At 32.2% G+C, this 24,451-nt stretch overlaps 2 protein-coding genes and 1 long non-coding RNA gene across 5 annotated transcripts; 1 reads left to right on the forward strand and 2 right to left on the reverse strand.

Annotated features, from left to right (window-relative positions):
* Positions 1-92: 92 nt before the first annotated feature.
* Positions 93-3,089, reverse strand: LOC126870140 (uncharacterized). The gene is made up of 3 exons (XR_007691129.1): positions 2,967-3,089; positions 1,779-2,838; positions 93-1,705 (listed from the first exon to the last, which is right to left on the reverse strand). It is a non-coding gene; the product is annotated as an uncharacterized LOC126870140 (long non-coding RNA).
* An 86-nt stretch (positions 3,090-3,175) lies between these two features.
* Positions 3,176-21,082, forward strand: LOC126870088 (transmembrane protein 205). 3 transcript variants are annotated; one of them, XM_050627550.1, is made up of 5 exons: positions 11,036-11,913; positions 12,029-12,229; positions 18,729-18,919; positions 19,005-19,168; positions 19,598-21,082. In XM_050627550.1, the coding sequence occupies exons 3-5, from the start codon at positions 18,766-18,768 to the stop codon at positions 19,883-19,885; spliced, it is 606 nt and encodes a 201-aa protein (XP_050483507.1). In that variant the 5' UTR covers positions 11,036-11,913; positions 12,029-12,229; positions 18,729-18,765; the 3' UTR covers positions 19,886-21,082. The 3 variants fall into 3 exon arrangements, with proteins under 3 accessions (XP_050483505.1, XP_050483507.1, XP_050483506.1); XM_050627548.1 differs by lacking the exons at positions 11,036-11,913; positions 12,029-12,229 and adding an exon at positions 3,176-3,639; XM_050627549.1 differs by lacking the exons at positions 11,036-11,913; positions 12,029-12,229 and adding an exon at positions 12,780-12,801.
* On the reverse strand, positions 20,823-23,969 carry LOC126870085 (DDB1- and CUL4-associated factor 7). Its single transcript, XM_050627545.1, has 4 exons — positions 23,749-23,969; positions 23,220-23,494; positions 22,578-23,130; positions 20,823-22,482 (listed from the first exon to the last, which is right to left on the reverse strand). The coding sequence occupies exons 2-4, from the start codon at positions 23,470-23,472 to the stop codon at positions 22,248-22,250; spliced, it is 1,041 nt and encodes a 346-aa protein (XP_050483502.1). The 5' UTR covers positions 23,473-23,494; positions 23,749-23,969; the 3' UTR covers positions 20,823-22,247.
* Positions 23,970-24,451: the final 482 nt, after the last annotated feature.

A 24,451-nucleotide genomic window follows, 5' to 3' on the forward strand; every position in this document is an offset into this window, starting at 1 on the left:
TGCATTTGCTGACCTACTTATATGATTCATTAATAAATTTATTAGCAAGGCTAACTACTACTTTCCCTCCAAATAAACATGCATTTGCGAGCTGCAAGTTAAGAATCTTTAATTTTGGTAATTTAAAAATACATCACAAATTAATTACAATTCTCGCGTTAAAAAGTATACTTTGTACAAATATTATGCATGCCCATATGTTTCATGTAATGTTGAGTCATGCTATTAATATTATGATCGAAATGGAACATCTTTAGTGTCAGTAAAGACGTTCCAAAAATAAATGAAGCTTAAGGAATACACACTTCGGGGGTGGTACTTTGCCAAATATTTTGCGGTCGACAGCCTTTAATCTTACGTTACAGCTGTAATAATATAAAGCTTGATAATTTTGTCTTTAAGACCTGCTAATAGTTACATTGATGGATAGTCATTCAATTTACCTGACATAATTGAAACTTCTTAATTTAAATATAATATGTTGAATCTAAAAAATAACGAAGATAAATTCATTTTTATATTTCTTTCTGCAATTATTTTTATCCTTGTGTAGTTAGAATTTCTTATAAATTTTCCTATCATTGTAAATTTATAAAATGTATTTTGAAAATAATTAGAAAAGATTTGAGAATAGAATTTGCGATTCTTAACTACATAATTGTTCGTTTCTAGATTATAAGAAGCTTGGGTCAGTATTGCTATGTACCATATGGTAACTGTGAAAGCTCGCTGTATCATTGATTATTGAATCATTTAACGCAAGAGTCCAGATTTGTTTTTCTTGCGAGCTCGTGCGATGATCCTCATGCGTATGTAAGCTTCGTAATCCTTCACCTAATTCCGAAACCTGTTGCTAATCACGTTTCCGAAAATATTTTATTATCTTTAGAACATGCTTTTAATTTAAACAATATATGGTAAATATGTAGTATCATTACAGAAAGGTCTTTTGTTTATACTGAGAAGATTAGATTAATAATAAATAGCAAGTGGATAACTAATTAATGTATGTTTAAACAATTAGCAATGAAAGGCTATCGTTATAATATGAAAAAGAAATTACTAAGAAGAATTAATTACACAATTTTTTATCGTGAAATCTATATTGGGCTATTACTCGGTATTTATATACGTGAGAACTGTATGGACTAGATATAAAAAAATTCTCCGAATCATAAGGCACCGAAATTTCTAACGTTGCAGGGAATCACGTAGCAACTCTACGCTGAGCCGCTTTTAACTCGGATGACGATGCCTAGCGTGTTTGTGTGATGCTATAGCGCACGTAAATCCAACCTGATGAATACTTAACCATCAATTATCTATATACCTTCCCATGGAACGTTAGACGCTCTATATGAGGTTTGTTTTCAAATAATATAATCATCATTGACTCATTCATACCGAATCGCTTCAAATAGCTATTTAACTCCCTAAAATATTTCAGTATTAGAAATTTCATAATTTTATCTAAGTTTGTTTAAATATACTACAATTTTTATAACATTTAAGAGCTATAGAGCTACGGAGTAATAGAAAATGAGCAACTTAATTTTAAAGTACATAATCTTCTCTTATGAAAAGGAAAGATGTTGGTCCCTTGGCCTCACTGATAGTGGTCACGTTTCACATCCTTTTTCTTTTAGCCGTTTGTATTAATTTGTATTGCACAACAACTTGTCTTGTGTAACAAATTTATTGATAACTGAAAAAAAAACGTAACAAAATCGAATTATTCAAATCTTATTTCATAATTATATTTTGCTAATATTTCATACTGATTGAAATTTAGGAAAAAGCAGATGACGCCCTTAGATTTGAAAGTCAAACTATGGTTTCTCGTGAGTGTCGCCGACTAAGGGACAGCATGGAAACATGTCTATTGCTCGAATATCTTTCATCACTATGTAGTTCGCCGGTGGTACCCCTTCATTTGAAATCAAGCGAGTAAAAAAACAGCAATTGCCGGATAACGCTAGTGCGCAGTCGAAACACGCTATCCAGCTCGTCCATTTCCTCTTCTTCTTTTTCCACGATCATTTCTTCTTCTTTGTAACACTGTTCTTATTTCTTCCATTCGAATAATGCACCGCTTTCTTCCCGCGAAGTTATCCCCGAATTTATCTTGTAAATTCATATCGAATCTAATGAAACGTATCACATTCTTAAATATGCAATTATATTCATAACAAATATACGAAGGATATAAATATCACTTGATTGATAATAATATGAGATGAAAAAATCTGGAACGTTACACAAACGATAATATTGAACGTTAAATATTGTCCGTCAGATAATTATAATGTAAAAGGAAAAATGCTAAAAACAAACCTACTTAATGAAATTTTCCATTGAATTTTATGTGACCTATAAATTGATTGGCAAAATAAATGATAAAAGGACGTTAACTCTGTCTTGTAGAAACGCTGCATGATCGTATATGATAAATCGAGATTTTATCAACCAGTGGCAGTCAATTAAGTCCAACGAATTTTTATCTCACGCGCTTTTATGTAATTGGGAGGATATTTACAATTTGAACCCCTGTTTGGTTTGTTCGCCAAACGAAATGGAAAACATCCATATAAAGTAAAATATATCATATCACGGTAAAGATGTTATTGTACATTATATTCTCGATCTATGTTAATATCTATCGAACCATAAAATACTTTCGACACACTTCAAAGCATTTAGTCCATTCTTAATACTATTATATGTTTCAAATTGGTTACAAAGTAATAATAGTACTTATTCGTTCTTGGCTTAAGGACATGATTATTTCAACTGTAATCGATTCTTTTGTGTCGATTAATGACGTCAACGAGTACAATGCTGCAAAAAAGACAAAATCTGCATGATGCATTATAATAAATAGGAAATGAATCTTATGTAAAAGAATGAAATGACAGAAATTCTATATTATAACTATAGTATAGAAACTTAATCTTAAAGATACAAACCATAGAAAGTAGTTCCTTGATTTTATTTCAATGAGATAATTAAACAATAAGGATTGCATTAAATCTTCATCACAGATCAGTGAACTCATCCCTCGTAAATTCAGGGTTTCTCGAATGGTAAACCCTTTCGATTACATGATCTCGTGATTGGCCGATTGTCGATCATTGGTGGGGAGTTATAAAAGGGGGTTTACTTCCACGGAGCGGCGCACTGTGCGACAGTACAACTTCGTCTACGCGTGCATTCGCGTCGCGATTTCCAAATTATTTCTGAAACGTTTGAGTCAAATTCGACGAGCCCTTCGTGCGTAATTGGTGTAAACGATTCGGCACGTTTCGAAGACTAATTTATTATCTTTTTATCACGCATAGGCGGTTATCAAAAGAAAGGAAGAAACATGTGTGTACGTACGTTGGTTGGTACCGAAAGTAGCGAGCCGGTAGTGGTATACAATAATCAGAACAAGCTCCAAAAAGCAAAAGAGAAGTACATGAAGCTGCACGATGATCTGGTCACTAAGGAATTGGAGATGCTCAAACAGCGGAAGACTCAGACAGTCTTCATACCAGAACTTGCTGATGACATCTTGAGAGCAAGCACCATAAACTATAGCTCACTTTTGAAAGCCTTGTCCAACTACTATGAAGTTATACAACAAACTAAGATTTTCAAGTAAGTCATCTTGGTATTTTTAATTCATTTAAATGGAAGTCAAACTGATCAATCTGATTTCATTTCTGATAAAATAAAACCTAAATGATATGTATTTTGATACTAAAATTATGAAAATTTTAAAAAGTGGTTCAGTTTGACTTTTGAATACTTTAATTGATTCTCTAGTTGTACAATTTATCGCAAATACTCGATCGATTAAATGCGTAACTGTAAACAAATATTTCTCTCCAGATTTATCTCACTTTTTCATCAGTCAGTACGATGGTAAAAAGTCCCATGTTGATCATTGAGCACAAAAATGTAACTAGTTCAATGTCAAAACGGAGTTAAAACACCGGTTACAATTTATATAGCGGTATTCGTATATAAATGAATTTCCTTAAGTGAAAGTTAACGTTGACATTTCGTTATCTTTATATTTAATCATTTAAAGGTGACGTGAGGGAATTTTAACCCTTCTCCCTTTCTTTTTAGCAAGGCACTTTTATTTTATATTCAGTTTCCACTATGTGTTTAACAGTCTAACCTATTAGCGATACAAAATATTTATAGATGACGTTAAATGATATTTTCGTCCAGCTAGTTTTAAAACAGTTTTAAATTGTATTTTATCTTATTTTGCCAATTATAATACGACGCATTCTCTTATATAGCAAAGCTCAACAAAATACAGGAAAATCTATAACCTAGTAAATTGTAACCTGCTAAATCACTCAGCTCAGACGTTAAACGTAGTCCAAATATTTAATGTTAATTTGGCAGGTGATAATTAAAATCGTGTGGCTAGCCGATAAATGGTAGTTCTCTCATACATAACACGATAAATTCATTTTTTTATCTATAATGCATACTCGAACAAGTTGTTAAGGTTTTGAGTAGTTGCCTATAATTTTTAAACATAAATTACAATTTCACGTGTGAAATTTCGCGAAGTTAATAAACCAACGTTTTTGCCATATAGATGAACATAATCGTTATCGCGTAATAGATAATAAAATCAAAATTGTTTCTCTATTTGCTTTGTCGATAACGATCTAAATCATAATGCCATTTGAGTAGGTAACGATTCGAGACTATAGAGTGTATACATACTTTACATCCACTTCTCGCATTTTTAAATGAATTCGAGTACGTGATCGTCACGAATTTGTCATGGTTCCTTTTCGTACTATCTTTCAAAATATCCAGTATAGCACACTATCATAATTAGCATGTGATATAATATTGAAATTTAATGCAATGCAAAAAAAATTGATATGGTAAGTTTCGTAAGCAACGAAAAAGTTACCAACATTATCGAACAGAAAGATTGATAAAATTGCGAATGCGATAATGGTAAAAACTTAAACAATTTTTGATTCTGCTGTTTTTCTACATTTTTTACCTTTTAAAATTCTAAAATAATAGATATGTATAAATGAATTCTTTCCGAAAATGGAACTTCCATTTCACACAAAAATCGGAAAGAATGCATTTTTACATCTAACATAAATACAAAAAATGTATAATCTTATTTTTGTGGAAATAAATCTAACTTTGATTTTGCATAAATATACATGTATTAATTATATACAAATATACAATATACATGTACAAACATATAAATGTAACCGGTATCATAGTATACAAGCAATTGACATTAGAATTTACGATGTAAAATACAGATTGAATAACATGTCACGTTCGCCTAAAAAAATATTACGGTAGCTGATGAATGGCCGTTCTCAAGATCCTTGGAAGCGGTATAAAAAGGACAAGGAGAAAGGCAAACGGTACCGTAACGTACGTAAGTCTGCTGATTAATTCAAGGATTGTTTGATGTTATCATTGTAATCATAACAAAGTGAAAAAGAAATGTTCTGCAAAACGGAACTTAAAAGATCATTACGTTCATGCTGCGTGACTATATGCACAAATAAAAATGGCACTGAATACATAATTATGATACTGATATACGCTCGATCTGTATTTGGCAGTTAAAGAAATATTTGCTGATATATTATAGTTACAACACTATAAATCGTTTCAGTGTTTGAGAAGTCCTAATAGCTTTGAGGTTAAATAGAACGTTGCAAATATTCGTCGCAACTTATTTCAGAACACTGAAGAATTTAGAAAAAGGTACTTTCTAAGGTGGAAGTTTGATGTAGTAGTTATTACACTTAGGTTTCTGTTTGTATTATGTAACTAGTGAATAGAAGGAGAAATCATGAGAATAAGTTATCCCTATTTGCTTCACTACCGAAGCTTCTGTATATTCAACAACACATTAGAATACACAATTTGTTAAACTTTTTAGCGTCATTTGCATAATTTTTCGTGAAATACGAAATTTCAAATTGTGGGAAAGCTTTACGTAGATATCATTAGACGCAAAATTTAATTTACGCGTAATATAATCTTCCAATATGGATTTTTGTACGAAAAAAAAATACAAATCATTGCATACAGAATAGTGTACGAGAAATGGAACATACTTAACTCTGTGATTGCATTTACAACTAGGCACTGTAATTAATATTAAATGTTAATTAACATAAATCAGTCTCCATTATATTTTTCATGTATGTTCATAAAGTAGACTTAGAAGATCATAAATCATCATCTCATCCAATCTTCATACGCAATTTATTGATCCAAGCACAGTTTCTCATCCATTTCCGCGATCAGATAAAAATAACCTTGATTAACAGCCGTCTTTCGATACATTATTTCAAATTACATTTATTTTGTCGTTGGAAATATATTACGTGAATAATAACGATATTTAGAATTCATTAAATATTGAAATAGTTATATGAACTATTTTGAAATAGTTATATGAGTATTTTCGGAATGTAATAAATATGTCAATAATGAATATGAACAGATTCTCTGAAGCTGCCACTATTATTACTACGTTAACGTTTGAACGGTATAAGCGTGCGTACTTGTCCAATATAAATACATATATGTAATATAGTTATATTTATCACATTTTGTTATTTAAAGTGCATTCACTTCCGACTAAGATTAGCAGTCGTGATTAATAATTACGTGTTCACCGGTGATTCCCAGCACGTGCGCGCCAACTCTGAGGAATGTAATGTTTCGCGCATGCGTGGAAAAAACGAGACAGATTGACATACATGCATTCGTTGCACGTGCGAAATATTCGTAATAATTACATAAGAAGTATAATTTTGGTAACATGTAATTCTATTTTTCAATTAATGAAAAACAGAATTTAAATCGATCAGATGCCAGTTATGCACTAAATCTGCTGAATTCTTTTTATGCAGGTATTAAAAGGTTATCATCTTCTCAGTAATGATATACGTGTGACGTTACAACAGCAAATAGAAAATGTATGTCGTGTAATACAAGACATAGAAGAAGCACATAAAAAAGATCCATGCACGTCAGTCTTGTATTACAATGGAGGGAAGAGACATCAAACATCATTTACAAATGTGAAAGCAAATTTTTATGTTCTTCATTATAAGGTTTATATTGATTGTACAATTTTTACTGCTATCTATGAGTTTATAACCTCACAATATCTTGGACATTTTCTTATACAAAATTCTACCATGCCATTGCCATCTAAATTACACGCATATGTATTTCTGCAACTCCATATCATAATATAATGTTTATGGAAATAGAACATTTTTCATGAATATTATTTTAGAATGTTTTAAGACATGAAACATCCCAATATTTTGGCTGGTATTCAAGTTCGAAAATACCCGTTTTCATGTGAAACACACTGAGGTGACGGGAGAGAATTTTGTTTGTCATGTCATTGAAGATGCTGGAAAATTAGTCCAAGGGCTTCGGCAACCTTTTTGCTATCAAGTTTGGTATCTTTTTTATATCAAAAAACCTGGCATGTCTTTTTTCTCCTTGATTAGAATGCGGCTCTTTTAATCTTTCGCATAAAAGTTGAATGTTAATGTCAATTGATTATGAATGACGAGGCAAGAAAGGTTAGCGGTCCTTAGACGAAGTGAAAGTACGCGATTAAGTCAAACCTACATTTACTATACGTTATTTTTATAGGTAAATTTTAAATATGTGTACGATTTAACTAACATTATTACTTTTAGTTGTAATATCACGCGAAATTAACTAATTCATAACAATTTGCGGGAGTTTTTTCCTAGAACTGATTTATAGTAACACACTTGTCAAAGGATTTTCTACTAATGGTTATCCACACAGATCTCTACCTTTCTGTGTTTCTCTTCTGTAAATCACTGTTCTTTGGACCGTTGTTACTTGACAAGCCCATTAGTAGGCCCAAAGCGGAACACCCTTCATCAACTTCTTTTATTTTATTTTCTCATGCTTCATTTTCTTCCAACAGTATCTTAGCTATGCAGGAGTATTAGCAATACAAGGAATATTGTATTACAGTCTGTTACCACTCTATTATGAACTTATAGTAATATATAAAAACATTTATTTCTTTATGACGAATAAAGGGATTCGGTGTCATTATATAAATAAAATACATATTACAAATTTTAATCAAAAATCCTAAATATACAATCGGGGACAGAACATTGCAAATATCTTGAAAACTCTGATTTATTCTGCGCATAATTCTAAAATATCAGTCAATCGATTCGATTCGCTGATTATTCGAGATATCTGAGAATTCAATAAAAAGCGTCAGCGTGTCAGAAAAGAATAAGGATGCGCATCAATCATGCCGACGGCGCGCTTTAATTTGTTTTTGATCACAGACGACACTGATTCATGAAAAAGTACGTGCATCAGGACGACACGGACAGGAAATTTCAAGGAGCGGAATTATTCATGAAATTCCGGACTGCCCGATACTTTTTTCGGTTGACTGCCATTTCGGAAGAAAAAGCAGGTAGTTGCTCGAGAATTTTAATGGAATTAATCCCCGAGGCACATTTGACTTTGATGCAGTTATTTGGCGTTCGGTCAAAAGACACATCATGAAATTTACAAGAAGAGATGAAAGTGAACGCGTGACATTGCAATAGCCATGAACGTCTACGCAGTTCAAATAACCCGCCAAAAATTGTCGACCTAGAATACAGTCAGTTCCCTTTGCCAATATATATCGTCACACGCCCACGCAAACGCGTATGCCAACTTTTTGCGCTCAATTGGAACTGTTGAAATAAATTACGTCGATCTGTCAGGACTGTACATTATCGTGTAAAAAGTAAACAGGATTTGTCAACATTTTTTGTAAATAAGATATGATAGTATGTCTTGCAAAATAATCGTCACAGTGTTCGCTGTGCTGAATCTCGTCAAGTATATAATGTATTGGCACGCTTTGTTAATCTCGATTTGTCGAGAAATTATAATAAACGAAGACGCACTTCCGCAAGACGGTTAATCTTATCGAAATCTGTCTATGGCAATTTGATTTTGATCTCTGCGATTATGGAGAAGATAGAAATACGACTTTGTAGGGAAAGTGGAATTCTTCTGTAGTGCCAAGCACTTGATGCAACAGCAAAAAGTTGGTGCGCTAGAAGTTGATGACCCGATATAACAATTAGTGGAATTATACATATAATAAAACTCAATATTTTTACAATTCTCTAACAGACCGATTCCTTATTTAAATATTTCTATTTCTACGGTCATTGAGTTATTATTAAACAAATTCTTGAATGTTTCGCCTATTTTAGTTCTCAGAATTGAAGCGGCCAAAATGTTTAAGTTTCGAGTGCTCAGAGCTTTAGACTTCCGCATCTTTAGAGTTTCACGGGCTCAAAATTTTAACATTCCAGCGTATTAAAAACTTTCGAGTTCTCGGGCGCCCAAATCTTTAGATTTCTCGAATGCTTGCAATTTTTAAATTCCACAGTATGTACTCGAAACATTAGCGTTCCACAAAGCTTGGAATTTTAAAATTCCCGAAATCTTCCATGCATTCTAAGTAGTCGAGTTGCCAGATGTATGTTCAGTCCGATAACATCACTTCCACTTGACTCGTAAAAGTGAAGTGCCCTCTCATCCAGGGCGGGCGCCGTCAGTTTCAATGTATAGACATACAAACTAAGAGGGTATTGTTTGATCAACGCTCAAATCAGGAAGGTGAAATTGCAAAGTGGTTGCATATGTATGCGGCTAGCGCGTGCGTGTAGTCCAAGCCATGGGCTGCGTGCCATCTCGCACGTTTCCCTCTTGATAACTGGTTCATAATACCCGGCGATTCTATACCTGCAGGCTTATGCTTTAGAATACGAGCGGACAGCTCGTTGGCCGGTCACGCGTCGAATTACCTCCATTCGGTTCCCTTTCGCAACTCGATGACCCATCCCCTCTACACCTGGAAAAGGAAGAAATAGTTGGGCGTAATTACTATGGGCTGAAACCCTAATTGTAGCCGATTAGAGAAATTTACTCGAGCATCGCACACAGTACCTGTTGACTCTTTGCAGCAATATTTTTTGCCAGATACAAATTTCGAGTCACGAGTAGCATTGGTAACCTATTGCATACGCTGGGTACGAAACGTATACCACCGCGTTTACTGTTACATTTATATATCAGTTGATTATTAATTTGTAAGCCAATCCACGCTTTGCATTTGACAGGCAAAAATTATTAATAGATAATAGTTAATTGATTAGTAGTGTAATTATAATAATAATAATAAAAATAATATAATAGATCCAATTATTATAGATTTCGTCTCATTTTTTAGTATTTTACTGTTTTCATATGACTACCAAAATTTCATACCGTGGAAATAAAATGTAAGATCTAAGAGATAAAAGGCTTCGTTGGAAAATAAGGGTATAGTTAGTACATAAGAGTATATAAGGGTACGTGAATGGTTTTTCTTGCCACTGTATATTCAGTCAGACGTAGACTATCCTTCTTTCGCTGTTTTTTTATTTCGATTATGAAATATTTAGCGTCGAACGAAAAGAAAAATTTGACCTGTATTGAATGTAACATCGGAATGAAGAAATTAGTTATTTACGGGTAAGAAAAACAGAGAGGAAAATTTGCTATAGAGTGGAATAAAAATGCCTTTGACCGACCTCGAATCCAGTTGTAAATAATTGATGTGAGACAAAGCTGACGTTGGCGCACCGTGCAATGATCGTGAATGATTGATGTAATCACGAAACATGCAAGATAATGTGATCTGTCGCAGACGGTCCTTATCAGTGCTGTCTATGGAGTTTCATTGACATTTAGATTATCGTTATCCCATCGATGTCCCTTTATATGTATCTGAAAATATTTTGGCAATTTATCTTAGTTGATATTCGAATTAAAAATTGTTAAACCAATGATCGGAATATAACATTTTTCAGGAGCGGAAATAACATTTTTCCCAAGGAAGGAAATTCCATCGAATATTTTAAACTTAAATCAATATTTGTTCGAACGGTAATACGATGATAATAATCATAAAAGTGATTATTTTATAAATCGTAATTGAAATCCGAGTAAAGAGAATTTGCTGAGTTATTCTAAATGCATGTGTGGAACGTGTACAAATTTTACAAGTACATAGTTCTTCGACAGGAAGGTTCTTGACCCGAATAACTCTTCGCATACTATATCTATAGGACGATTCTTGGAATTTCAAAACAGGATTACATGACTTTCCAATTCGCCCAAAAGTTACGTATTATTTGTTCGATATATCACGTTCCGTTCAGTATTTATATTATACTTTTTCAGAAGAAATCCACGTTGGTTAAGAAACCTGATAATCAATTGCTTCGCGCTTTCAACGTTATAAATGTCGAGTACATATAATAAGTAATACGTACGTATAAGTGGGTAAAAATTCCACTACTACAGTCTCTAAATCCTCACATGAGATGTTTGATCTTTTTTTCGTTAGTGATTTTTTCTAAGCAAAAGTATGCATTACGAGATTTGTAACTGAGTTTCTTTTTTACAATTAGTACATTAAACGTTTGCTTACGACTCAGTGGTGTTATGTCGTAATTAGTTTGCATCGCTAATGGTGTCATTTTGTAAGTTATTGCATTATTTATATTTATACGCCGTCTTCGTCACATCAGATGTTGATATGCATACACTGAAAGAGTCAATGATCGTTTATAGAAAGGTTAAATATATAACTAGCGAGTAGCTACCTACGTGGTCCATGTCTCTCGTTATTTCAAGAAGCAAATGATACAATACTTATTAACCCACTGCTACGGTGGTCAGTTTGTCACGTAGACAGTATACGTACTACGATATATACCCACAGGATATGACTCTCCTATTTCTTGATTAAGCGATTAAACGAAAAAGGTAACGTACATTTTTAAACTAATCAAATTATATATAATGCATATACTTTACTATATAAATTACGTATTGAATTAGTAGTGGATATGTTAAAGTTGTCCTACATTAACACTTACAGATTAACGTTAATCGCGTTTAATTTCGTGGTCAGTTATTACATGCAGAAGGCGTGATAACCACAGAGTTACGAGATATAGCGTAACTAATGATGAAAGGAGTGGCAAACAAATAGGAAATGACACCCAAATCAGCCAGTTCTAAGACAAGTGACGCGAAAGACGGACGTCATAAGAGTAATTTGACCGGCTTGAAACGTGATGTAATTTTCTTACGACGTACAATTGGTGATGTACAAAGTACCACGTATATACTTTATGTTCCATTCACGTCGCGAAATACACGTGATTTCTGATCGTATGAGTAACCATTCAAACATGGGTTCCATGACCTGAAATGCGATAGAAGCCCCTATGACGCTACAAATTTCGCGTTATACGGAACTCAGAGCGTACAAAGTTAGTTTTTTTTTTTTTTTTTAATACACATGATACGCATTCTATTTTATATTTTAATTATATTTTACATAAAATTTTCGTTATTATGTATTACGCTATATATGAATGACTTAAAGCGTATAGAAGCAAGTGAAGCTAAAATCTAATCGCTCTCAGAATCGTTTAAAAAATTAAGTTCCATCGACATTACTTTTTGGCTGCTGGTATAATATGTTTGTCGGTTGAATTTTCTTCAGCTTCGGAATTTCTATGTTCATTATTTGGTATTATTTCCTTAATATCTCACTTTCATTGTTATTTTCCAGATCTCGTTAGATCGTGTCCTATAGTATATTGTGTTCTCAAGAGACACCACTGATGTATTGTTTCGAATGCTGTAAGTTATATTTAGCGACTTCGAAACGAATTCATTGAACGCTTGCGGGAACACGAGCGATGATGCAACCCATTAATGATTTTGTCTTATCGTCGCGACCGTTTGCCATCTCGATTCTCGCGTTATTTCGACGGATTTATCCCTTTCCGATCATTTTTTTTAATTTCAGTGAAAATCTCGTTCTTGCGAAAAACGTTCGATTTTTTCGTCAGTCAGCTTACAACGCAGAATTCTTCATTAAGCCAGCAAATCTTGTATTATTATTTGAAATCATCATCTTACGAAAATATTTTGAAACACTGTGTATAATATCATGGAGACCATATGGTATTTTGGAGCACATTGCGCAAGAGTTCTTTGATCCGTGCTATAAATATACACATATTTTTTGTAATCATTGCCTTTGTAACGCACAGAAAAGAATTTGTCAGCTTACTTTCACACCCAGCGTTACAATACTTAAAATAACATATTCAGCAGGAAGTTCATTCCAAAGTAACAACTCATTGGGAATAACACGAGCCTACCTACTTATCGTGTTAACGATTTTACATCATTTGCTATGTTACACGACACTGATAGATATTTGTTAAACGTAACTTCGCTTCAGTTGAATTTTACTGCAATAATCTCGACGAAAATATTAAATCATAGTTTACAAATAGCATAGTTTACAAAGGGACATAGGGAACATTTGTAGACACTATAAAGTGGTACAGCATCCACCGAATAGGAGATGTAATGGATATCAATGAGCAAAACCTCAGACACAACGTATAACAAGACACAAAACATCCATTTAAGTACACGCAAACCACGTGTACCAACATCCTCGTGGACAGTGGTGTGCCTTACTTTTTATAGCGCCAACTTTCCACGAATATTGCTGTTACCGACAAAACCTCTTTTCTTGCCACATTATGCTCCACTTGGATTCTCTTCGTAACATAATATCTGTATGTTATATCCATACGTGAAAGAATCATTCAATGAAAAATGGAAATAGAAAGCAGACAGGGATATTTAAATATCAAAAGTGGTCTGATTAAAAGTAGCCGAAAAATGAGTCTGTGAAACGAAATGGAAAGTTGAATTAAATTGCTGCATGGGTAGTCTCAATTTCCAATTTCTTGATACGTATTAGCTCTGATATTATTAATGTGTTCCGCTGAATTTATTTGCATAGCAATTAGAGAGATTTGATTCAAGTTTTTTAGCAGACGGATAAGAGGGATAAATATTATCGAAAAATGCCTGAATCAAAGTTCAGAGGGAGAAAAAAAAGAGGATTAATGCCTATAATTGATATCACTGGAAAATATCTAAGTAACTTTCTAATCTGCTCACTCCGACATCAAATCTCCTCGCGAAAAAATTCCAAGAATCCAAGAAATCTGTATGCAGTTATCGAGCATTTCGTAACTCGATAAAATTTTTAAATATCTTTCTCTTATCGAAAATCCATAATGCTTATCTTTTAATACAAGGAATGTTTCGGGTATCTAAACGATTCTCTTGCAACTTTGAAAAATATTCTGTAATTTAATTGTACATATCGAGTTGCCGCACGAGAAATATTCTTAATAAGAATTCAGGAAATCGTGTGTTTAGCCAGTTTCCCGCAATTTGTACGATCTCAGCAGGATATTAGAAAGATATATTTGCAGTCTCTAACGAAACATTGGAGCATAACGGGATACCGCTTCTATCGCCTACGTGCGAATTGATTACTTCGATATGGAGGCAAATGCATCGTATGCTCTCGAGTATCTGGTAGGAGAGGTAGGATGAAAGGGATAAGTATTGAAAGGATCGAAAGGGACATTGCAAGTATTCAAAAGACGAGAGATTTGCTCGTGATGATAATTTTTTTTTTTTTTTATTTCCTAACACCATTATTGCGTGCAGAATCGCGTGCAGTTTCAAGTCGTTGTTATTTCAAGCGTAACAATAACGCACGATTGAATTTTTCCTGTGGTAGAAGTAAAAGTTTTGGCAGTTTACTGAAACGTCGTACTACGTTGTATTACGTTGCACCGCACGAAGTACTGCCATTAGCAAGCAGCTCCTTCAACCTGAAGTACTACATCAGAACAGGTGTTTGTCCAGAAATGGTAATATGAAATGTCCGGTACCTTAGGTTTAATGCTTTTCCTTAGATTTAGTAGCGCGACAAATGCTTATGAATTTATCATTTATGGTAATTCAAGATTGTCTGGCTTTATAAGCTTCGCTTGTTGACTTTTTAATTTTACTACGAATTGATATTGTATGTTCTCGTTAATTTTGATTAGTTTAAGAATTTCACTTGTTATTCTTTAGTTTGATAATTATCTTCGTTTTTAAACAGGTACCTTAAATAGGTCAATGAAATAAATAAATTTTGTTATATTTGCTATCCTATTCAATACAGCCAGTATATGAAAAGTTCTAAACTTCTAAAGAACACTTTTTTAAGAAACAAGAAATAAATAGGTAAATATAGAAAAATGTTTAGTACTGCTACGTACAGTTATAGCCTGACAACTAAGCTTTTCAATGTTATCAATTAAAAGTGAAATTATCATTTAGTTTTTGTTATATCTTATTCGAAAGGGAAATGTCCCTTTCCTTTCCACCTCTCACTTTCATCTTTTCACAAATATGTACCTCTACTTGTACTTTATTCGCAATTTTATTCCTGTAATATATTACCGCATTTTTTAAGATAGCATGCCACTTATCTTCCTTGATCCATATATTTTCCAGTTTCATAAGACGTTATAACATATTACAATCGATCTTATCTAGATCGATACAATTGGCAAATTCGTCATTCATGGTAAGCCGGCATTTGTTTAAAAAAAGAACGTTCGTCGAAGTCTTACGAGATCGCAGTGTTATTATTTTAGCCAGTTCTTCTCTTATCGCTTCATCCTGATTTGGCAATATAAAGATTTGTTCTTATTCAATAATGGAGCTTCTTGAAGCTTAATAATTGAGCTTCTTGATAACTACATGTATACACCTGTCGATATCTTATATGATCATTTTATTTAGAGCCTGTAGTATATTTTTTGTGAAACAGTCTGACAATTCCTCACGATTAACTTCATTATTTTTTATTATTAATCTCTATGCTTCTCTTTCCGCCACCAACGTTATTCTGTAAGCAGAGGATAACCCATGACACGATTCAATTTAGAAGTAGGCGATAAATGAATTTGACTTTCGTGAAACATCGTTTCGTCTGGTGCTCTGGTACTGTCTGGTGCCCGAGACGATGATGATACTGGGTGAGTCCTGTGACTCTAACTTAACGGAGAACCGGATCCGATAATAAGATGTGGTCACGCGAGTAGCGTAAACCATTTCGATGATGAGGCTGGCGCATTCGTTGTCTGTCGATTCTAGGACTCAACCTGATCGAAATTGTTTCTTCTTTTTCTAAGACTATGTATTTAGCGTGCACGAACCAGAACATATACGGAATGGAAGAACTATCCTTTTTATTCTTATTCTTTTTCATGTGGATATCTCTTTAAAGAGTGGATATATACATCATTTGTTACGTTATAATTTACGAATAACTTATAACATATTACCTTATAAATTTTACCTTATTATGAATTATACAATTTTTTAATACTATTTCGACGTGCGTTACGAAAAATAACACATTTCACTTGTCTTAGAAAGACACTAACACTCTGCTCTTTCTGGCCAAGAAAAACAACGTTTCGACTTTCGTCTCGAAAAATAGTACGTTTTCGTTCATGGCCACGAATAATAGTACGTTACGCTGTTTGGCGAGGGAAAGTCGCATATTTCGGTAGCTCGCTAAGAAAGATAGCACGTTCGTAGGTTGCTTACGATTCTATTGGAAAAATAAAGAGACAAAGGCTCTTTTTAGTGAAATAAACGTGTGCGACGATACAAATGAAACTTAATCAAGCATAGATTCTCATAAACTAATTTACTTAACTAGCAATAGCATTATAACATTGACTATATTTACTCGGTATAAGAACTTTAGACGCCTTCTCAAGGATCAATTTCAACCGTTTAAAGGAAATCTGCGTTGCAAAAAAAATTATACGATATATACCTATATGTTCTCTACATATCCTAAAATTCTATAATTTTTTGAATTTGCTCATTGTGGATCTTCTTGTTGGAATTTCTCCATTGTAATCGATTTTTTCATATTTTTTAGAAGAAAGCAAAATAATATATAAGTCTTAAACTTGATATCTATCTTTTATAGCAATTTAGTATTGAAACAAAAATAACCATATTTTCCTTGTTATAATGAGAAAAGAAACATGGCACGTTTTTGGTATAATATTGACAAAGATATTTATCTATTATTCACCAGCAGAAACTAGCATTACAAGAGTACCTTCCTCCTATACTACGTAATTTTCAATATTATTTTCTAAAGGTGCTGGACGAGACATATTACGATAGTTTCATCAATTTGCTCGTAATCTATAATTGTTTCATTTATTTAGCTAAACTCGTTTAAAGTTGATCAACGATATTTTTAAGTTTTATCCACAATGAACGAGCAATAAGCGACAATAAGATAACAGAAGGTTAACGACATCTCTTTGGAATCTGAAATATTCTATTCTCTGGTAAATAAATGAAACATGCTACTTCTCGCTACAGCGTTTGAAATAAACTACTGCTCGTGGCGAAATGTGAATCGCTTGCTATCGCGGTATATCTGAAACGTGCTTGTTATCAGCAGAAACAGTAAAATATTCCTCTTCTCACGGTAGATCGAGTTATGCTACCCTTCGTAAAACAAATGAAACATGCTACTATTCGTAACGCGTGTCGATTTATATTGTAAATTTTATTACAATTATTTATTTCTATTTGATTAATTTACTTCAATTTGATTGTATTTATATAAATTACAAGTACAATAATCTTTGATATTTCTGAAGAATTAATTTTACAAAGATTTAATATTTCTTAATTACGATTTACATTATGTTACACGACTATTTTACACTGTCAGTATAAATGCAATGTTTGCTATGGAATATAAAATACAAATGTTTCTAGCAGTTAACTAACAAAGCAGCCGTTGTTCGAGTTCCAATTAGAAATTTTACAAAGATTTAATATTTCTTAATTACGATTTACATTATTTTACTGGACTATTTTACACTGTCAGTATAAATGCAATATTTGCTATGGAATATAAAATACAAATGTTTCTAGCAGTTAACTAACAAAGCAGCCATTGTTCGACTTCCAATTAGAAATTTTACAAAGATTTAATATTCCTTAATTACGATTTACATTATGTTACACGACTATTTTACACTGTCAGTATAAATACAATGTTTGCTATGGAATATAAAATACAAATGTTTCTAGCAGTTAACTAACAAAGCAGCCGTTGTTCGAGTAATTAATGGCTTTCTACGAACGATGGCAATGATGCTAACGATCACCCTTGTATTCTGAAATTATAGGTCTTTAACTCGTGAAATGATGCATCGATCGGGCCGATGCTCGACTTGCCATACAAATCTTCTTATCACCTGAAAAGCGTCGAAACAAATTACACTTTGCCAAAGGACTGCTCATATTATTTCATATGTCTGAAACAGTAACTTAGAGAAACATATGATAAAATGAAATAATGCAATTGTCAAAATTAAATCATCAACTTTGTACTGTCCTTAAATAATTTTGCAAAATTGTTACATGATATAATAACTTAAAAGACGAATCTTCTAAATAAAAAATATAGTTTTCGAAAATAATAATAATAATAATATAATAGCTGAAAATTATCAACTAAGTAAATTGTCTAACTAAATTATCAACTACCGTTACCGTTTTGCTTTGTTTTTTGTCCAGGACCTCCTATATCTATGATTCCAGATTCTAATATTAATATAAGTGAATAATTTTTGTTACAGAATTCTATTTTACACGACGCAACCGGCTCATGTAATTATGATCGCAGCAGTCCTATGCGTGACATCGGCTCTTGTACCAACTACTGACAGAATACACGTTAGTCATCCTCAATCGAGAATAGCAGCCTTTATTTACCTAGCTTCATTCGTGATGCATCTTGGTGCGCAAATTTGGATGACTTTTGTATCAGGTAATCACCATAGATGAGATAGAACTGGAAGAAATAATCACAATAAGATGACCGAATATTAAGAAATTCTTGTTTCGATACACAGGTCTTACCTTGTACTTCGCATTACCAAGACATACGTTTGGGGAGGTGCAGCGTATCCTGTTTCCAAGATACTTCACCATTAATGCATGCCTTAGTCTCACTACACTTCTTATTTTCGTCAAACATCATCCTATACACACATGGAACACTGAAATTGCCATTCAGGTTTGTAAAACAATTAACTGAAAGTCCAGAACGATTATTACGCCATATAAAACAGATTAAGAATCGCGTTTCTGGAGAGTTTAAAAATGTGAGTTACGTGTAGTGTTTCAAAGTACAAGAAGTGTATTTATTTTTAAATCTTGCGTTATAGTGAAGAGATAAAACATTACACGATACAATTAGGTGTTTCCTATTTATATACTCGCCATTGTACCTTTTTAAAATTCTTTTTATTTCATGATATTCACTTTTTCGGACCAAATGCTTTGTCTTTAAATATTTTTTCATATCATTAAAAACAACGCAAATATTTTCGATTCTAGTCTTGGGTAATTCACTCTATATACCCGTATAGAAGAAAATCATATATTTCATTTTTATATTATTTTAATTATTTTGCTGAATAATATATAAATATATATTTTTCAGGTAGGTGGTATGTCCAGTGCCTTTTTTCTGGAGCTATTGATACGACTCTACTTGACTCCGCCTCTTCTACGGCTAATAGTACAGAAGAATACTCTGGAACGTGCTGCTGGTGTCGGCAACGAGATTGGTGTTCACAATCCTGGTTCTCTGAAACACTGCCCCCACTATTTAAAGATTCATCAAGCATTTAGACGCGTCCATGTTTATATAGCAATGGGAAACATGTTGACTATGGGATGTACGGTGTTACATCTCCATTATATAGCTAGTAAATTATGCTTTATTTAAAGACACCGTTAGTCCCCTAAGTAATGAGTTTTACTGAATATATCTGTATTCAGAATCTTCTGAAGAGTACTAGTACACTAGTAAATTAGCAAAGAAACGCTAATATGTACTGCTTTCAACGTCATATAGTGTTTGCTTCTCAATACAGAAGATATTTAATGAAAATATCCGATATGTTCTTTGAAAGAAAAAGAGCAATTCATAAGGCTGATGAATATGCTTGTAAAAGAACGAAGTGAGTATTCTAAAACGCGTTTAGAATTCTCTACATATCCAAAAGGATTGAAAATACTGAACTTGATCTATATCCCTGTAGAACGAGCGTTCAGTAATTTAGGCATGACAGTAAAATGAAAAATTTATACTTTCTAGAATTCTCAAAAAAGAACATGATCTATTAATTTACTGTTAACGCGATGCATTAATTATAATAAAAATGTAACGATATACGAATGACGATAAACGTAACTCTTCTACGTTTAACCGTGAGATAATTACTGTTTTGTCGTTAATCACCTAATCTCTTATTTGTTCCTCTTTTTCTCCGGAAGAGAAGTGGAATGTGCGTGTTTGTGGTTCGTACGTGTGCCTTCAGTTAAAATGCAAGAGAATCACTTGGCTAAAGAATGAATGAATCATGGAACTAGTGAAAAAAACAAAATATACACTTTACAGTGAGATAAATTACATGTCATTAGCCCTTATTTTTTACATATATATACATATATATGAAATTTAATGGAATATTCCCAGCGAGAACAAGATAAAATAGGTCTTGCCAAAGTTTAATGTAAATTATTGATAGGGATAATATCTTTAAAATTTATTCGACGTAGCTATATGTATAAATATGCCTTTTAACTATTGATGTTAAATTGAGAAAAAGGAAAGAAACGTAAGATCTTTGACTATATTAAATAAATAGATAGTAAAAGGCTTGCTCTGCATCAGAGTTAGTGATATTTATTGAAATAGCGATAGCATTATAATAGTTTAATCCTATGTCTGTGTAAAGTTATCGGATATTTAATGGAAAACGAACGGGAGATTATCGTGAAAAATTAATGTATTAATTGACTAATATTTTGTCTCGCACACACATTTCATTATTGTAAATAATGCATCTCGCTCATTATGTAGTTATAAATTATAAAACACTTGAGTACCAATATAAATCGTACTTTTCTAAAACATAAATTGTACTAATTATGAATCCTATCAGGTTATTCGGAATAGAGATAGTATGATCCTTAATTAACGCCTCTGTTATTAATTATGTTAAAAACTATCGAATTAAATTAATAACATATAAAAAGACTTATCTTCGATCAGAATTTTGATCGATAATTTCGTAAGTAAATATTTTATTACTAATACTAATATCACGAACGCTACTGCTATAACTTTTTTCATTTTAATAAAAGAACTCGAAAATTTTTGTTCCTTTATTAAAGTACAAATATGTATTGCATTTTATGTTAATAATTTTTGCATACATTTTCCAACAATACATATTATGAATGTAGTGAAAAGGTGTATGAAAAATTGATAGTTATATGTCCTAATTATATAATCTTTTTCTACAAAATCAAGTAAATATGTAAGTATAAACATATATACAATTGTATAATGTAATGGATATATTTTATTTTGTTGCATTTCATGTAAAATGGTTATTTGAACGTTTCTTGAGTATTCTAGGATCACTGTAAGAAACAGACTGATTCGTTATTCCTGGAACCTCACCATGTACATATCACCACAAAATAAGATACATCGATTAATTCATTATACATTAATATAAATATACACGTGGTTCATCATTATTTATATATCGCATCCAGTTTTATGATACTACTTAACTTTTAGTTATTCAATGAGCTTTTTTAAATTTGTATGATTGTAGTCGGTCGCATGACAATTATTCGACAAACCTGAGGATCCCAAACCTTAGATACGTAAAATATCAGTGACACAATGATAAACCATTGTATTAAATTAACATGTACACATACTGGATATTTTCAAACCACTTAAGCCTTATTTATTCCAATAATTAAAATTGATAGTATTAATGAAATCATTTCGAATGAATTCTTTAAAAAAGATTAAAATTCATACAGACTTTTGATTAAAAAATACGCGCTAATCTTTTCAGATACTTCCAATATTTTAAAAAATATCTAGTATTTATACACGTCTATTTTACAGGTACAAAAAGAAGTATAAAAAAATCTTATGGCATAGGCGAAATTCTGTACAAATACCAAGGTCAAACGCATTTAATAAATTTAAGTAGATAATTTGCAAGAAAAATTTTGCTACACGCAGAGTGGCATAAACCTAATAAAAAATACTTTTTTTACACCCTGAGAATTTCTGCCGCTTTGTTATAACAAATTGCAATCCAGTCAGGTTGTGTGGCGCCCCATTGAATTTGATTCACTTCTCCTTCGGCAGCCGTGTAGGCAAGAATCGGATCCTCGATGGCTCGTGGCATTTGTTGTATGTCCCAAATTAATGCCTGATGATCATCTCCCGCCGTACAAATGTGGCAAGACGAATGTGGTGCCCAAGCAATACCATTAACGCTTGCTCTAAAAAGGAATATTAAAATTAAAATTTAATATGAAATGTATAAAATATGAGATCCAAATAAATATAACTAATACAATAAATACACGTTACATACCTATGATTATTAAGTCTCGCAACTGGTGTACATGGCACACGGACGTCTAAAATAATTACTTCACACGCGTCCATTGCGACCGTTGCAAGATAATTAGGGTCCTGCTTATTCCATGCAAGTCTCAAAAGCGGTGTATGTTGCGGGTCTTCATATATTATCGTCGAATGTTCCAAATGTCGTAAATCAAACATTCTCACAGAACCATCCGCACCAACAGATGCAAACATGTCACGACCACCACCAGCGCGGCTAAATGCTATGTCATATACTTCTTTATCGTGAGCAATTAACTGTGTCTTAACATGGCCAGTGACCATATTAACTCTACCCAAAACTTGACCAGTTTCCAATCCCCAAATAGTACATGTCGTGTCTATACTAGAAGTACCAATTAAATTTGGATCTACTTCATTCCAGTCAAAAGATGTAAGAGGAGCACAAAAATCTGAATTTTTATTATTATTTAAAACACATTCTAAACGAGTTTCTGGTTCAGCTGCTCTCCAAACTCTTAGATAGTCTCCAGATGTAGCTAAAAGATCTGGAAACAAACCTATGAACACAATAAAATATGCAAATGAAGATAAAAATAAGAATAATATCAATATGTAATTAAGATTTATTTCAATAATGTAATAATACCTTTACTATCCGGTATCCACATAATTTTTGTAGTTGGATAAGGATGATCAAATGTACTTTTGGCACTAAATTCAGAAGTCTCTTCATCCAATGAAACTATTTGTACTTTATTGTTATATTCTTCCACAAAACTACCAAGAGCCAAACGAAATCGCTTATCAGGTCTTACTGACCAATTAATACTATACAAAGGCCATGGTGCCTCATATTTATAGATTTCTTTTCTTTTTGGCGGTACACTATGTAACGCCATATTTTCCTCCTACGTTTTTCACCTAAAATAATTCATATTAAATGTACATCAAACAATATAAATATATATATATATATATATATATATATATATATATATATATATAATTTTTAAATTGATATTTTTATGTGAATTGCGATATAACAAAAAGGATGAAATTAATTACATTTCCTAGCAAAACAGTATTTATAATATAATAATTGTGCTTCTACGTATCTATTATGATATAATCTCATAATATATAAACAAACAGATTACTTAGATTACGACACTAACCTCAAAATCTGAAGTGTTCAGAACGTAATCGCTTTTTAATGCAATTTATATCCAAGTTCTGAAAATTTATTCTTTCATAGTAAACATATTATCAAAAAGAATATTTAATGTTAAAAATATTAACGAAAGGAAGTCAATATTTAAATCACGATATTTCATAAAGATATAGACTTAACCAAATCTTTTATGGTAAGATAAAATGGCGCTCTTTTAAATTTGACATTTTATTGTTATCATAATTTAATAATAATTAACAATAACATTTGATCAATATTTTTCAAAAATATACGAGGTAATATCAACATAATCTTAAACAAATTTGTAATTGTTATATTAAAATGTATCTTTACTTTTAATTTCCCATTTGCATGAATTTTATAAACTTACGTATTAAAAATTACAAATTCATTCATAAATACAGAATACATTTTTAATATCAATAAATATGTACGTATCTAAATATTGAATAAATTTGTCTTTTATGTTGATATTTTATACTGCTGCGTATGCGTCTTGATATACTGCAGATATAATTGCGAATCTATCTTAATATTTCTAATGTGAAACTTAAATATTAGATAGTTCCAATATTTTAATAATTTCTGCCCTTTTAATTAAATTTAATATCATACATATTTATCCTATATATACATATATTTATTTGTGTTCCATTTATTTCACATTATTTGTCCTAACTACCAAG

This window comes from Bombus huntii, chromosome 10, assembly GCF_024542735.1.
Source record: "Bombus huntii isolate Logan2020A chromosome 10, iyBomHunt1.1, whole genome shotgun sequence".
Taxonomy (NCBI): Eukaryota; Metazoa; Arthropoda; class Insecta; order Hymenoptera; family Apidae; genus Bombus; species Bombus huntii.